This window comes from Glycine max, chromosome 12 (assembly GCF_000004515.6).
Source record: "Glycine max cultivar Williams 82 chromosome 12, Glycine_max_v4.0, whole genome shotgun sequence".
NCBI lineage: Eukaryota > Viridiplantae > Streptophyta > Magnoliopsida > Fabales > Fabaceae > Glycine > Glycine max.
The window spans coordinates 40583886-40600649 of record NC_038248.2 but is presented as its reverse complement, the minus strand read 5'-3'; the positions used below and the strand labels follow the sequence as shown (position 1 = coordinate 40600649).

General features: G+C 30.4%; 2 protein-coding genes across 2 annotated transcripts; both read right to left on the bottom strand.

Annotated features, from left to right (window-relative positions):
* Positions 1–1232: 1232 nt before the first annotated feature.
* LOC100783324 (protein TIC 20-IV, chloroplastic) lies at positions 1233–3434 on the bottom strand. The gene is made up of 3 exons (XM_014765096.3): positions 2967–3434; positions 2285–2370; positions 1233–1953 (listed from the first exon to the last, which is right to left on the bottom strand). The coding sequence occupies exons 1-3, from the start codon at positions 3038–3040 to the stop codon at positions 1325–1327; spliced, it is 789 nt and encodes a 262-aa protein (XP_014620582.1). The 5' UTR covers positions 3041–3434; the 3' UTR covers positions 1233–1324.
* A 1425-nt stretch (positions 3435–4859) lies between these two features.
* Positions 4860–9179, bottom strand: BES1-12 (protein BRI1-EMS-SUPPRESSOR 1). Its single transcript, XM_003540454.5, has 3 exons — positions 8342–9179; positions 5545–6293; positions 4860–5224 (listed from the first exon to the last, which is right to left on the bottom strand). Exons 1-3 carry the CDS (start codon positions 8555–8557, stop codon positions 5221–5223), a joined length of 969 nt encoding a protein of 322 aa, XP_003540502.1. The 5' UTR covers positions 8558–9179; the 3' UTR covers positions 4860–5220.
* Between the last annotated feature and the right edge of the window lie 7585 nt (positions 9180–16764).

Here is a 16764-nt window from a genome sequence, read left to right as displayed (position 1 = left end):
ACCAGAGCGGTGGGGAGCATATGAAGGGCTTCTTTTAGCATAATTGCATGGAACTGGAACTACATATGGATTCAGAGGAGTTATAAGATTGGTTTATGATTAAAAGAAAAAGGGAGAAAAAAAGATTATTAGTTTAAATTTTTCTAACTAAAAAGTTAATAACTAATATTTATCCAATATGAATTTAGAAGCGGATGTCCGAAACATAAGAGATATCAAGAGTACTAATGCAACTGGGAGGACTGGGTTATGGATTTATGAATTATGATCAACCTCCTATTCAGTTAAACCAGTTGTTAATTATGATGTTTTGAGAGTTCTTGCTTCTCGTTAATTTCCTTTTAATCTTTGTTTTCTTGGGCCTAGGTTCCTTTGTCAACCAAAATAAATAACTGGCACTTGTAATCTAAAAAAAAAAATTTGAATTTATAAATTTCATGTTAACTTAGTCCTTATGATTAAGGTGAGAATTAAAAATTAATATTGAGTTATTAATATTTATAGATTCCCAAAACCCATCATGTATATAATATATAGATCGAGAATGTTAACTAATCTAAATGAAAAGTAATTGATTTTCATAAAAAAGAGAGTAATATTTAACAAATCTAAATCTTAATAATAGAAAAGGTAGCATCTTTCTCTTATTATCTTTTACCTTATTTCCTTCCCCTAAATTTCCAGAAATAAATGGCACTTGGAGACAAAGAAATAGAGAAGAAAGAAATCTAATAAGAAGAGGAATGCTAGTTGAGATATTTGAAAGCAGAGAAAAAGGAATGTTGATGAAACGATATACAGTCATACAGAAAAAAACGAGATTTGTCGAACTCTCGAGATATTTTCAGTCATGTGGGTTGGCCTTTTTAACTTTCAGGAATGTTGATGAAACGATATACAGTCATAGTCATACAGTCATACATCATTATTTGGTTTTGTGAAGAAGTAATGTTTGAATAGTAAACAAATGAGGTAATACATGTTTCATCATGATTATCACTTTCATGAATTACCATGATTTATAGATATACAGAAATAGAAATTATAATATATAAAATGAATCTCAAAAATAATTTGAGGTATTTTAAATTATTTAATCAAGTTACTGTTTGATACTTTCACATATGTTTTTCATTAAATTGAAGTAAAATACCAATGTCAACACCCCAAACACAAATACCAACCTTTCAAGTTTAAGCAAAGGCAGGGGAAAGATATCAACAAAAACTCAATTAAATAGAGACAATCCTTCATTCAACTGCAAAACCACTAGTATAGTACATATGCTCTTGACCACATCCTAAAATGGCCGTTGAAACCCTCATTAACTAAATAGAGAATGAATAAAAGCTGATTCACTAAGTAGAGGGATACTCACAAATGTACCCAGAAGTGCACACCTTATGCACCTTATTATTACAAAAATATATGTCAACGCCACACCAGCCCAGTAATACATCCCCAAAGTTCCCTTGAAGTGTATAAGTGGCAGGAAATTGCTTGAAATCCACACTATCTGCAGAGCATGTTCCAGTAGCATTCCCATCATTAAATGGAATCTGAAGATAAGGGGCAAGTCCTTGTTTTTTACCACCCATACAATAGCCACATTGCAATATAGCATAGGGAACCAGTTTGGTAATCGGTTGACAGCTCCTGGGATATAAAAAACCAAATTCCGAAACAATGGAAATTTCTCAAGGATAGGTTCTAGATAAAACCCAGCTGCAGATATCTGCAATGCTAACAGATAGGGAACACAGGATAAAGTCCTCCACCACCATTCTGGCTTCTCAGCATTTGATGGGATTCGGAAACCAGATGAATGATATATAAATGCTTGTCGGATTGTAGTATTGGATTTTCGAGACATAGGAAGTTTGAGTGAGAGGTGAGCTTCTTTATCAGCAAATAGTGGAGATGAAGCAGCATTGAGTTGGATAGCTGATTTTCCTGATATAAAGAATTTGGGGGTTAAACGACTAGAAACAATTTTTAAGCACTTGAACTAAACAATACATGCAATTTGAAAAAGGTATTGCATTTTGATGACATGGTGAATAAGATGTCTTAGCATTGAAATAAACAAAATGTTGTGAGGAGATTATTGCCAAAATCAGCATACAAGTTTCAAATGTCACCTCTCATTTCCATATTCAAATGGCAAATATTTTTTACAGAGGTCTATTGTTTTATTAAAAATCAAATTAATTGAGCTATTTAAATATTAAAATTACATAGAAGATGCTTAAAAAAAGGGTTGGGGAGCAAGATGCTAACTGACCAAGAGAATTGCCTGCAAAAGCTGTGATGGCATGATTCTTTTTCCTGTTGATTATAGTATATCTTTCTGGAATCAAATCTTTATTCCTAGTTTAAAACCAAATACAAAGAAAATGTTAGTTCCAAATGCAAATGGAGTAAAATCAAGGGAGACCATGATATAACAACACCAACTCATCAGTTTTGAAGCATGCGACAAAAGTCTCTCTAACATGCCATAGTTACTACAAAAAGCTTAACAATGTTCCCTGATTTTCAAATTCGTCATTATTATAAGCTCCTTTATAAGCTATAACAGGGATTAAGCTAAAGAGTGCACTCTGAAATTCAAAATTTATTCTAAATCAGCACAACACCTACCAAATCAAATCCTCCACCCTTTAGAAGCATCTTTTTTTTCAAATTAAAAAGTACGAACAATGACATGTGAGATAATGCCTCCACTACCCAAATGACTAAGGGGGCCTCAACAATCACGGGCAGCGAGAAACCACCACCAGAACTCAACAATTAATAAGTCAAGGGGACCTCACAATACAAGTTATACAGAAGATGGAAAACATGACAAGGATAGGATCCCCTTGTGGGTGTAATATAAGTCAACAACAACAACAATAAATACACAACAGCATATCTATGAGATGAGAGGAAAAATAAAAGTAAGGGGTGGGATACAACAATACCTTGTGAAACGGAGAGAAGGGGAAGTGGGAGGAACGCGGAAAAAAGAGTGGCTTGCTGCAAATTGAGGTGTCATTTTCTCTCTTCTTTACCAGAAAGGCAACACGAGCACACTGCACACTCTTAACAGCATTTGTTAGGTTAGTTACAAGGGAGTTAGTTAGGTTAGTTAACTTTCGGTTAACTTTCAGTTATAACAGCTTTATGTTTCCCATATACACATGTATATAATCTTCCGCCATTGATGAATAAAGGCTGAGAGCTGCAGCTGATCATTTCACTCATTGTTTCAGTTTTCCTTTCATATGATACCTTATTTCGTTATTACACACGTAGTGAAGTGAATGAGTGAAATGCTTGTTGGCTTCTTATTATAATTATCGTCCTAATTGTTTTACATAAAACATTAATAAATAAATAAATAATAATAATAATAATAATAATTTTTATAAAATTATATTTATAATTATTAATTTATTTTTAGTTTTTATTGTGCATCATTAATATTATAAAAAATTAATTTTAAATCAAAAAATTAAAATGATAATTCTTTTAAAATTTATTCTTTTACATGACGATTATTATGAGATGAAAAAAATATTTTTTATGAGTTATAAAAAATTATTGTTTGTGTCTTTATCAGAACTAGGAAAAAATACACAGTCTATGTTTCTTCATATTTGTAAAAGATAAAAAATGGAGGTTAAATAACAGTAAGTAGATTATGAAATGCAATTCTTGGAGGACACGAGTGGGTTCAAATCTAGAAATAATACTTTTGCCAATGCAAGAAATGACCATCTTTCCTACCTTTGCAAATCCTTTTAACATTGGGTACATTAGTTTTATGTACCCAAAAAATTAAGAGAAAGTATAATAAGAAAGAGTAGAAAAACTAACTAAATATTAAGGTAGTGAAAGGGAAATAATGGTTTATTATAAGGAGAAAATAAGGCGCAAAATTGTATACACCAAAATGTCATACCTCTTGTAATAAAAAAGAAAAACTCAAAACAAAAATTCACAAAGGTGCCAAATTCAATCTTAAATGCAAGATGTCTTGTCAATCCGTGGGACTCATTGTTATTTATACTAAAGCACACTCACAACAAAATATTGCACTCACTTTGCACATTTAACATTATTTTCTATTTTTTTGGTTATTTTTTGGACAGTAAAAGTTTGATGACCCCTTCATGTAGCAATCTTGGAATTTAAAATTTTGGATTCTATGATGAAGATTCTAGTTGTATTCCTGCATAGAAGACTTTGGAATTAGAAGCTTTGGCTTCTTAGCTTTTTGCATGGTAGACTTTGGAGAAAGCTTGATTCTTTGTTTTGAGATTACCATTGTCGTGTCTTCAAGTCTAAAATGCTATCGTTTAATTATATTTTAGACTAGTGTTATGTTCTAGTTTTGAGGTGTCACATAACAACTTGATCAGTCAAACATCATGCAGTAGTACTGTTCATTGTATTGCAATTAATGTTTGGGGGTTTGATGAGACTTCATCAAGTTTCATGTTGAGCTAACCTCTCTTCCCCATCTTTCTTGACACTCTTGTGTTGAAGTGACAAATGCTAAGGTTGCCATTATCTTTTACTTCTCTTATAAGAACAAAAACTCTTTAGTAGTTTGCGCTTTTACCCAGCTCTTTGTTGACCCATTCTTATTTATTCGTCATTTTTTTATCAGAGATATTAAATTTGTTCCACCAATTAACAACATTGATCTAATACAAATAATGAAGATTTATTTCAGTGGAGAGTTTTATCGAATCATAATTTCATGGAAACATGTACAAATGTCACCCATATGCAGAGGAATGTGATAACTCATGACTTGTTTCTTAAAACAAGCACAAAAAATAACTCATGTCAATAAAATCGGACCATTCCATCAAATTTCCACAAGGGGTTTTTGCCATTGAGTTAGGTTGCAATCTGTGGAGTTCTGTCAGTGGCAAACCAAGCCAATCCATACAATGTATACTGATGTTTCCAATAATTAAGGTTTAACAACACGTACAACGATGAAATGAATGGGTTGCAAATCCACTCCACATCTAAATAAGCATGTATATTACTGGAGAACTATAGAATGAAAAGGGAAAGTCACCAAAATAAAAATAAATAAAAGGATAAAAGAAAACAACTGCTTGCACTCACCACCTCACTTACCTTCTAACATATCTACTGATCAAAACCAACAAAAGTCAATGTTTACATTATCACATTCAATTCATATTTGTGACTTCATCTGCCAAGAAGTAAAAAAGATCATGTCAAAAGGGGGAGAAAAATATTTTAAAGAAAAGAGTTGAATTTCTCTACACTAGGCATGATAAGTGTACGGGGAGACTAAATCGGTCTCCATCCCGCCCGATTACCATGTCTACTACTCTACGGCGACAATGTAAAGGTTTTTAGACTGTCAACTACTAACAAATTATGCTAAGTATGACTTTTAAGAAAGATTAAAAAAACCACATATGACAATTTCTGATTGGTTAATAGTAATAAAATCCTTTACACTATCAGTGAAGAAATTCAATTGATCATGTAATAATGCTGGAGTACCTGGTCTTTGAGTTACCAAGTGTGAGTTCAAGATCATCTGATCCAAATTCCTCATGGATCCTTTCTCCTTCCCAAGGCTTGACAAGCCCCAACACGTTGCTTCCAAATGCAAATTCATCCGAAACGGCATCAGACATAGGAATGTCAGCATTCTGATAAGAACCCGGTGGAACAGCAGGAGAGCATGTTCCACTCTGAGCCGGAGTCCACATTGGCGAACCGCTGGAGGGCAAAGCATGTTCCTTGAAGGCAAAAGGGTTTGAGGAGACCAAGCTGAATGTTGGTGAGGTTGGACTAACATGAGGAAGCTTGATCCCAGCAAACCATTCAGGGTCAACAACCTGGCGGCCGGGGCTGGGAGGACTAGAAGATGGCAGGAATGAGTAGTGCTGCTGTCTGGTCCATCCGGGCCCCGGCCGCGCAGACTGCTCGTCCCACTCAGCATTGATTCGTGGCGTTCTGGCGGTTGGAGAGCTCAGAGGAGGCGTCACAGGAGCACTGATGGAGCCACTGTGGAGGTAGAGGTGGGGAAGCTTGGGAGAGGATGCTGAAGATGAAGCAGTGGAGAGGTTCTTGAGCCATGGAATGAGGGAGTTGCCATCAGGATTGGGAATTTGGGTGTAGTAAGGGGATGATGAGCCAGGGCTTGGATTGTAGGAAGCACATGGACTTGGATGGTAAGATGAGCAAGGGCTTGCTGCTGCTGATGATCCACCAACTATCTCCATGCCCTCTGAAGGCTTGCATCCCTAATTGTACACAAAATATATTTTCATTAACTGATCATAATATGTGGCATGTAATAGGATTTCCATCACCAAAATCTTTTCAAATATAACAAATAAATCATTAGTAAGACACTCTAATAAACTCCTTCATGTTGGTTCCAGTAAATATGTGGATTTTTTGGTAGATTTTATTCCCAAATCAGTGGAAACTCAGATTAACTTCAACCAATAAAAAAAAATGTGTTGAAAAGAAGTAAATGCACGAGTTATTTAACTCAGCATGTTCTCAGTATATTGTTGCTATCAAATCTAACCAACATGGCATAACTATAATTTATTGAATAACTCACTTTCATCCAACTTAATTAGCTATAATTTATCGAATAGAACAATTGTCTCTCTCCTATTTATGTTGTGTACTCGTTACAATGTAATCTCTTTTTTCTCATTAAGTCAAATATCTAAGAATATTGTTTAATAAACTTAAAATATAAATCTTTTTATTGAAAAACAGAAAATTATGTTATTTATGATTTTTTTATGTTATCTTATGATTTATAAGATAAATACTCTTTTAATTTCTTAACCAATGTGCTAAAGTTACTAGTTAGTAAGACCCTTAAAACAATATTAATACTAATTAACAGTTTTTAATGTATATTCTAATTATAATAGTAGTACTACTATTTAGTTATTTATTACTGTGCATCAATGAATATAACTATATACAATGTATATTTTTTATTTCAGGTAATACTATTATAACTTCTGGTGTTTGTCTTTTATTTCTATCCATAAAAAATAAAAAAGCTTCTTCTCTGATTGAGAGAAGGAAAAACTACAAAAGAAGGGTGAATCATATTCATGAGGCAAAAGAAACTCCAAAATGGAATCCTACGTGGGCACGCTGTCTGAAAAAGTCAAAAAGCTAATGCTACCATGCCACACAGCAACACGGACATTACAAAGGCAAAGCAAAGCAAGATATCAGACAAACACACCAACCACGGGAACACCTAAGCTGCCAAATTTACCCTCTCCATTTTACCAAAATGCCACTTGCCAGGTTCATTTCATGCAGTGATTGGAGCACCCACTGAGGGCATTTTCGTCCACTGAAAATCCAAAAGACTAAAAACAAAAAATTGTCCTGGTTTCTCAGGTGACCCTCAGTCAAGAAAGAGAACGAATCTTTTGATGCTTCACTAAAATGCCAGGACCACTGCATACCGGATCCACCGTACACAGCCAATATACATATATAAAATTAATATTTTAAATAAATTTGCTATGATTATATTATATTATAACAGTTGATTAACAGCTATGATTAAAATAAAATAGCATACTCATTAAAAAAATGAGCATTTATTTATAAATAATGAATTACTATATGATAAAAAATAATTATTTTCTTGTTTCAAAAAAATGGAAGAACAAGTATTACAGCCTAAAATAGATAAAAAATTTCAGACTCTGAATAGCGGATAGGAAGTCAAACCTGCTATCAATGATCGATCATGTCTAAGATCTCATCTTCTTCCCGTTAATTATATTCTAACGGTTAAATAATTATTTTTCATTACATATATTAGAAAAAGAAAAAATATCGCTAAAATATATTTATTACACAAAAAAAACAACTTATTATAATATTTAGTTTTAATGAATTAAAAGCATTTTAAAAACTTAAACTATTATATTACAAAACAAAACTATTTAATATTTTTCAAATCACTAACATAAAATGCTAACAAGTGTCATGCAATTAAACATGATTTTTTAATAAAAAAATATAATATTTAAATTAGCAAATAATTCATCTTATTTTAATTAAATTTTTATTTATTAATAAATGTACTTTAAATATTTGTCAATACCATCTTAAAAACATTTTTGGTTCTTTAAGACTAGAAATATTTTTTTTACAAGAGATAATCCTACTTCAACCAAATAAAATCATTGTGTTACTACATTCCTCTGCAGAAAATTACTTAAATTAAAGTAGCTAAAATTGTGAGTGAAAAGAAAAATAAAAAATAAAAAAGGAAGAATTGGAGTTAATGTACCTTGCGGTAAGTGGTTCCATCGGGTTCAACGGTCCAACCAGCTTTGTTGCAGAGAGCTTTGAGGACTTCATTGTTGTCGCAGTGTTTTGGGAGTTTGAAGTTCCCATACATCCTCAGACCCGCGAAGATCTTCGCCGCTATGGCTCTTCTTCTCCTCTCTCTCTTCTTGTTGTTCTCTCTCTCCTTCCACGTGGGTAGCCTCGTCCCCGACGTCATCGATCTCAAGCCTCAAAAGGGTCCTCCTCAAACCTCCCAAAGAACACAACTTTGGACCAGATTCGACCCAACAACGTTGAATAGCCTTCTGGGTCGATCACAAATTGAAAAGGGTGTGTGTAAGAAGGTGGTGTTATAAGAAGAGTGTGGAGAAGATGGTTGGAAGTGGCAAAGTTAGCACATTTGGTGGATTTGGAAGGTGGCTTTGTGGCCGGAGAGTGGTCGGAGATCGGAGGAGATCTGGGTAATGGGAAATGGTTTTGATGAGAGTGTGTGTTTGTGTTTGTGTGAGAGAGAAAGGGAGAAGAAGAAGAAACAAAAAAAGAAAAGAGTGAGAAGGCACTTGATTAGCCAAATTTGCGGATCAAATTCATGATCATGGCGTTTAGATTTTTATAAAGAGAGAAAGAGTGAGATTTTAGAATCCAAAAAACATGCCACCACCACCACCAGCAACCTAACCTTTTTCCCTCACTTTCTCTTCCTTTCTTCCTTGTTTATGGCAGTGAGCAGTGAGTGTTGATTTGTGAGAGTCTTCACACTTGTGTTGTGAAGTAGTATCAATCTATGATGACTTTGATTTGGTTTGCCTTTTTTTACTTTTTTATTTTTTTTCTACTCTTTTCTGAATTTTAGCCGAGTTGGTTACTTTCCGTTAAATGTGAGAGGGAATGTTGAAGTTTCTTTTTTCTCTTTTAAAATTTGTACTGACTATTTAATTTATTTTTTTATATATGTCAAAAATTATATTATCATTAAACATGTGGATTAATAAGTATAAAATTATTCTAACTTAAATAAGAGATCTTGAATTTGAGCCGTCCCCAATTAAAAATATATATTGTTAAGATAAAAAAAAATATAATTATCTAATAATTTGTGGTTATGTAATATCTATAACAATTATAAAAATGATACTATCTTTTTTACCTCGACATTTTTTAGATTTTTTTTTGTCTTGTCTTTCAATTGACATTATAAAGGTTAAAATAAAAACTTTAATCATTTACTTATATCTTTGTTTTAGATTAATCTCTTAAGTTTAAAAGTTTAACTTTAGTCCTAGAGGGATGTGTTCTAAACATGTTGGAATTTCATGACAACCTCTGGTGAGGAGTGAGACTTGCAATCATCTAAACATACACTCTCACATCAAAGTCAAAGAATGTAAAAGATCTATAAAATGAGTTTAGACTCATACTTGTATACATGAAATGTCTTATATAGTAATAGTTAACAGGTGAAGCAATTGAATAGTTGTTGTGGGCCATGAACCACGTGACAAGCTCAAAGGGGATCCATAACAAATCCTAAAGTATTTATGTTAGATTAATGGTCCTTGCATCAATTTATTAACATGGTGATATATGATAAATTGTGAGAGATGTTAGTCATATGTCACATTGATAAAAATAGATATTTAAGGTGGCACCAACAATATCCTATCAATTTTGAGTAACATGACAAATGTAAATATGAGGTAGTATCTCTCACAATTTATTATGTATTATCAAATCAGTCATGTTAGTGTAATAAATTAATAAAATGATCAATTTAATCTAAGGGATCCAAATAAAACTTTTTAAATTTAAAACAACCAAACTAACAAAAATGTTAATATTTAACCTGCAGTAAAAAAATTAATTTAACCTATTATAAATCTTCTCCCAATTATGTTTCAAAATCTCTTACTTCAATTATTTCTCTCACACACTAAACTACTCTATATATAAAAAAAAAACATGGACAAAAACTACACTAACTATACATATAAAGTCCAATTCCAACAAATAAAAATGTGAACACAGAAGCATAATAGTGCTTATCTTTCTACTAGTATTAAATAATACAATATAAATGTAAAATAAAAATTGGATGATAAAGTAAAAATAATCATGTATCAAAACGAATTTCTTTTTCAACTAAGAATATCTTTTTGAAATGGCATCATATGGGCTTTGATAAAAGTGAGTTACTAATAGTCAAAGCAGTGCTAACTTTTATTTTTGTTCCTGCCTTCAAAAGTTAACCCTAAAAAACATAGAAGTGTGGAGCATGATTTTTAACCTACCCCTTTTTTTGCCATAGCCATGTGGGTCTTATTAATGAAAGTTCAGCAACTGGGTTCAATTAATGCAACCTTTTCCCTACATCGGTCAGGGATTATATTATGGGGAAAAATCTTTGTTGTGTAAAATGGATTTCCACTTGTGACATTTTCTCTTTAGATTAGTATATCCTCCCTCTTCTTCCATACCATATATTATATCTCTTTTGTAATTAACAAAACAAAGTGCTATTATCAAGTTAGATGAAATTTTCAAATAAAATTCGCTTTAGAATTTTTTTAACATAAATATAATATATATATATATATATATATATATATATATATATATATATATATATATATATATATATATAATTTTATTCTATGAAGTGATGTTACGTGATATTTTTATATTTATTTTTTTAAAATAATTTAATTAATGTAGATTTTATATTTATTTTATTTTATTTCTAATAAAATCTTAAATCAATTATCGTTCGTCAAAACCGTATAAATTATTTATTAACATATCTAATAACATACATTTATCAAAATTTAAACTAAAAAATTAATAATATATTAAAAATTTAAATAATATAAAAAATTACTCTATAAACTATATATTGTAAATTTAATATTTGTGAAAAACAGTAAAAATTAAGCTATTTTTTTAGAAGTTAGCAAGTTACACATAAGTGTATTTTAAGAAAATTTAAAATTATAACATATTAATTTATTCCTTTTAAAAAATAAGTAGGTATAAGTTAATAAATTCTATACGTATTTGTTAATATAAATCCACTTACTTCAGAAAAAGTAAGTTAACAAGTTACATAGATGTATTTTAAGAAAAATCATAGTTATAATTTTTTAAGTTAGCAAACTTTGTATATATTTACTAACATACAAACTTTATACATATTTACTAACATACACCTACTTAATTTTTATAAGAAATAAATTAGCAAGTTATACCTAAGTGTATTTTAAGAAAATTTATAATTATAATTTATTAACTTACTCCTTTTAAAAAAATAAGTGGATATAAGTTAGCAAACTATATATATATATATATATATATATATATATATATATATATATATATATATATATATATATATATATATATATATATATATATATAAAGCTAACGGAAAATAAGAGAAACCAAAAAAGTGGGGAAAAAAACCTAGGAGACAAGAAAGAAAGGGAATAATGGATGGGGATTATTTGATCTTTACACACCCTTAATGTACTAAAGATTGGACATGTAATATATAAAGTTTACAGTAAGAAATTAGAAAGTTGAAGAGATGAAAGAGTTAATAGTATATAAACTTTATCTTCAATTGTGAATTGTGAATGAGAAAGGGGTAATTCGGTGCTGCCACAAAATGAATCCTTTCAGGACATGGACCAATTTCTTTTTACATGTCTTCTTTCCCACCAACCGTGGTACCTTTAATTAGTGTTTGGAGAAGAACACGCATGGCCTACAACACAGAAAAGAGGCAATTTTCATTGCGCAGATGGAAAAAAATAATACAAAGATATCTGGAAGAAAAATTGCAAAAGAAAAGAACCAAAAAGACCAGTTAATAATATAGTCAATTTTTTTGTTAAAGTAAATATTTATTCCATTTTCATTAACCTTTATTCAACCGATACCATATGCTTGCTTTGAAATCTAGAAGTCAATTATGATACTGAAAAGATGTTAAGGATAGAGCTATACCAAATGGGTTAAGGATAGAGCCAATGTCACACCAATGAAAAGATTGGTTATAATGAACGCTATGGGGCTTATATTATGCATGTGTTTGGTTTAGATATAAACCAACACAAGCGTGAAAAAAATAAATGTTCATATGAATTTGACTTCCCAATAGATGATTATAAGAAGGATTTTTTTTCCTTCTGCTGACCACCAGTTGGTGTGTTGAGTGAAAATGGAAACGAACACACATTTAGTTGATGGCCTCGGGATTTCTTATGAAGTATGTGAAGTCAAAATGTTAAAGAATTAGTATAATAACTCTTTATATATGTTTAATTACATGACATTTAAGACATTCCATAAGAACTTGGCAAATCAGTTATTGGCTTTCGGCACACGAATATCTTAATTCATACCTAGTAATTTTACAAAAGAGAATAATGCAAATCACAACAGACAATTTGGATTTGATTTTGTTTAAGAAAAAATTAATTAAATTTGAAAAACACAATAAAAAAATATTTTTGGAATTTTTTTTAGAGAATAAAAAAACAAGAATGTAAAATAAACCAAATAGGAAAGTGTTAGGGTTCATTCTATTTTACCTTGAATTCTCAATATGAGTTTTAATTCAATTTGACTTCTTACTTTGTTTACCGAAATTTTTAATTTATTATTTAAAACATAATTTCCTAGGCAATTTAAAGAGAAACAAACACTAAGTTAAGAAATCTATAGCGGTACCAAGCATCTAATAATTATTCTTAGCTTAACATATGTTTGTAGAACAAATTTTCATTTATTAAAGATAAAAATAATCTCTTTAACGGCAATGAAGTCTTAAGAGGCACTAAGGAAAAAAAAATTATAAATGCAAAGAACAAAATCAAACTTTCATTAAAAGACACAATTTAGAAATCCATATGGTACACAAAAATTCACTTAACCCCAACAAAGAGGGGTTTAGGACATAGAGAAACAATAAATTGTCACCTATCTTTATTAGAAATCCTAGTTTTGTATATTAAAAAAGTATAAACTTTAGTTATTTTATTTTTGGATTGATGCCACCTGTTGGGATCAGGGTTATAGTGAAAGATAATTGCTTGAACATTTTGGTAAGATCAAAGAACATTAGTTGACAAATGTATATATGTTTTAGATTTGAATTTGCTAGTTAATGATAAGGATCGAATTTGAGTAGTAGATTACTCGTCAAATCAAAACAGAAATACTAGTACAAGAAACCATTGTTAACAAATTGTCAAAGGCATAGAATTTAGATTTTTTTTTTTTATTGTGGCATAGATTTAGATTTATTGGCTATAAGTTGATGCTTTTTTCGAGTTTACGCAATTGAAGAAGTCTTTAATGGTTACAAGACCTTTTTTCTTTAAGAAGAATGGAAAATAAATTTATAAGAAAAAACCAATAAAATATTTAGAAGGCTTAAATTAAATTTAGTCATACTTACAGTAATTAAAAACTTATTTAAGTATTTAATATTTAATAATATAATTAAGTGTGATAATTTGATCATCCAATTATAAATACACCACAAGATATAAACCTAGCCTTTCAATAGTTTTTCACATCAAAGTACGAATTATTATGTTATGTAATTTTTCTTATACCCAATTAGTCCATTGATAAAATTAAAAAAAAATACATTAAAGACCATATTTTATAAGCTTTATAATTAAAAAAAAAAAACACAACTTATAATACGCTCAAAGTTTCCAATAAAAATTAGTCATTATTTTTTGTGAGGTTACTTCATTTCAATATCATGGGTAGAAAAAAAAACACTAAAATGATAACATTTACATGTTTAAAATGGATATTCATTCCTAAAAAAAATTGGAGACCAAATGAAATATGAAAGGTGCACGTGTTAGAGTTCGGCGCACGTGATAAAAACGGACCGTTATCTACGTTGATGATGTGTGGGGTGCAAAGCAATGAAAGATAAAGGTCGAATGATGATAATTATTATCTATTGATATATTTTTTTGTGCTTAATATTTATCTATTGATAATTTGATATATTGTTGTGGGGAGAATATATGCACTATGGAGGGTCCTCAATCCAATCCAAGAGCCTCTTTCACGTTGATCCCACCTTTCTATGTCGACCCCTACCATTGTTTCATTTCTAGTCTACCAAATTTTCTCTAACATTCTAGTGCATGGTGTTAAACTGAGTTTGGTCTATAATAAACTTACTCCAGAAACCTATATATAAATAAGCGAAGTTTGGAGTAAAATTTTGAATTATAGACTTAAAATGAACCAATTAAATCGATCCTACTAAAAGCATGTTTGGATACCCTTCCAAAATCCTTAAATGTAATTTGCTCACAACAAGACCTTTGTATTTTTTCCGTTTAGGTGCCTCGCAATTTGTGCAAACAAGATTTTGACGACAAAACAAACATAAACTAAATGGATTGGGTTAGATCTATAGAATGTAAGCATGAAAGCAATTGAACCAATTGAGTATGATATTATTTATTACTTTGATTTTATTTATTGTGAAAATTATATAAATTTAATTTTTTTTAAATGGTCATTAGGCTAGGCTGACGCAAAAAATTTGCAACTCATAAAAATTTGACCTGACCTAGGTCAGCTCAGTTTCACACCTTGATCTAATAGAGGCACATGTATTTACCACCTCTTTAGTGTGTGTTTAGTGCATGTTAAAAAAATTTGATAATTTTATATTATAAAAAAGTTAGAAAAATCTGAATCTTAAAGTTTGAGTTTTGATAAGGGAATGTGCAATGAGCTTTTAGGCCATCTTCATTGCTTATAAGGATGTTTGAAGTTAAGTAACGTTGTTTAACAAAATTTATTATTGGAGCACATGACTTGACATTACTTATTCAAATACGTTTGTTTATATAAATAATGTTGTTTAAAAAATTGTTAAAAATAAAAAAATATTCTTTTTTATATTATGAATGAGAGAAATTAGCATATATTATAGTATTCCATAAAGTTAAGTTAAACATTCACTTTTAACAATCTAAACGTTAGAATTAATTTTTATGTAGAATACTTAAATTTATGTGACAATGTATTGTACATACTTATAAAAATTAGATAATCTATTTAAGTAATGAACCATGTGGATGCTCTGATGGCTTTATTAGTTTTCTTCTTTAAGGTTGATTTGATAGTTAAAAAAAAGGAAAAAAGTTATAGATTTAATCTTTCCTTTTGTTAATAAAAAAACTAACAAATCAACAATTAACATTGATAAAAAAAATTCAGTTTCTACTTTTGTATCCATGAAATTTTTTACCAACGAAAATTTGTATTAAAATTTTGCGTGAATACTTAACTTTAAGTTATTTTAAAAATTTTATATAATATAAATAGGATATTAATTTATTTAATGGAAATGATATTTTATTTTATTGATGATAAGTAAAATTTATTTATGGAAAAACATTGTTTTCAATTTGAATAATATTTCACATCATTAAAATTAAACTATAATTTATATTATGATATTTTGAATATTAATATTTGTTTATTTTATACTAAATATCATGTTATTAATGTTATTCGTTATATGTAAATATAGTTGAATAGTTTATAATTATTATTTATGAAACATTTATAATATTAGTAATATCAATATTTTAAATAATAATGACTCTTTCAATCTTAATTAGCAACGGATCATTGAGCAGTCTGGGAAAATATTATAACTTTCAGATATGGGAATCTACAAGACTTGTGGTGGAAAGAAATGAACACTCTTTGATGGATTCTTATATATCCTTGTTTGTTCCCTTGCCACCTCCACCCTCTTCTCCTACGATCTCTCTGCAACCAATGAATGATAGATCCCTGGAATGAACTCCTTCAAAAACTACTCTAACGACATCTTCAGAAAACCAGTGAATGATTTCCGTCGATACAACGCTCTTTCCTTCTCTAACTCTCTCTACATCAACAATGGACCCCTTGGAAGTTATTGCCATTAAAATCATTGGGTAGGATTCACTTCCAGTGAAAACTATGATAAATGAAAACCCAGATGAAAAACAAGGAAAAAGATTACATATTTAAACATTTCAAAAGCTATGAAAATTGAAATTGATGTCTTCTCTATTATACCGACGGCCATGTCCTAGCGACGCGCGTGAGAGTGAGAACAAAGGCTGTAGAGAGAGATGCATTGGTGGCTTCCGGCGAGAGAGAGAGAGATCCACTTCAAACACGGGTTAGTTTGTGGCTCATTGCGGAGGTGGATGGTTCAACGTGAATGAACAGTGGTGGCTAGGGAGAGATAGAGTGGGGGGATATAGTCTGGTGTATAAGCCTCATAGTATAACCTATTGACATAGATTAATCTAACGCTTAAACTTTATTGTCCATAATGGACCATGTATCAAGTGGTTCACCTTAGCCTTTACCACTAGT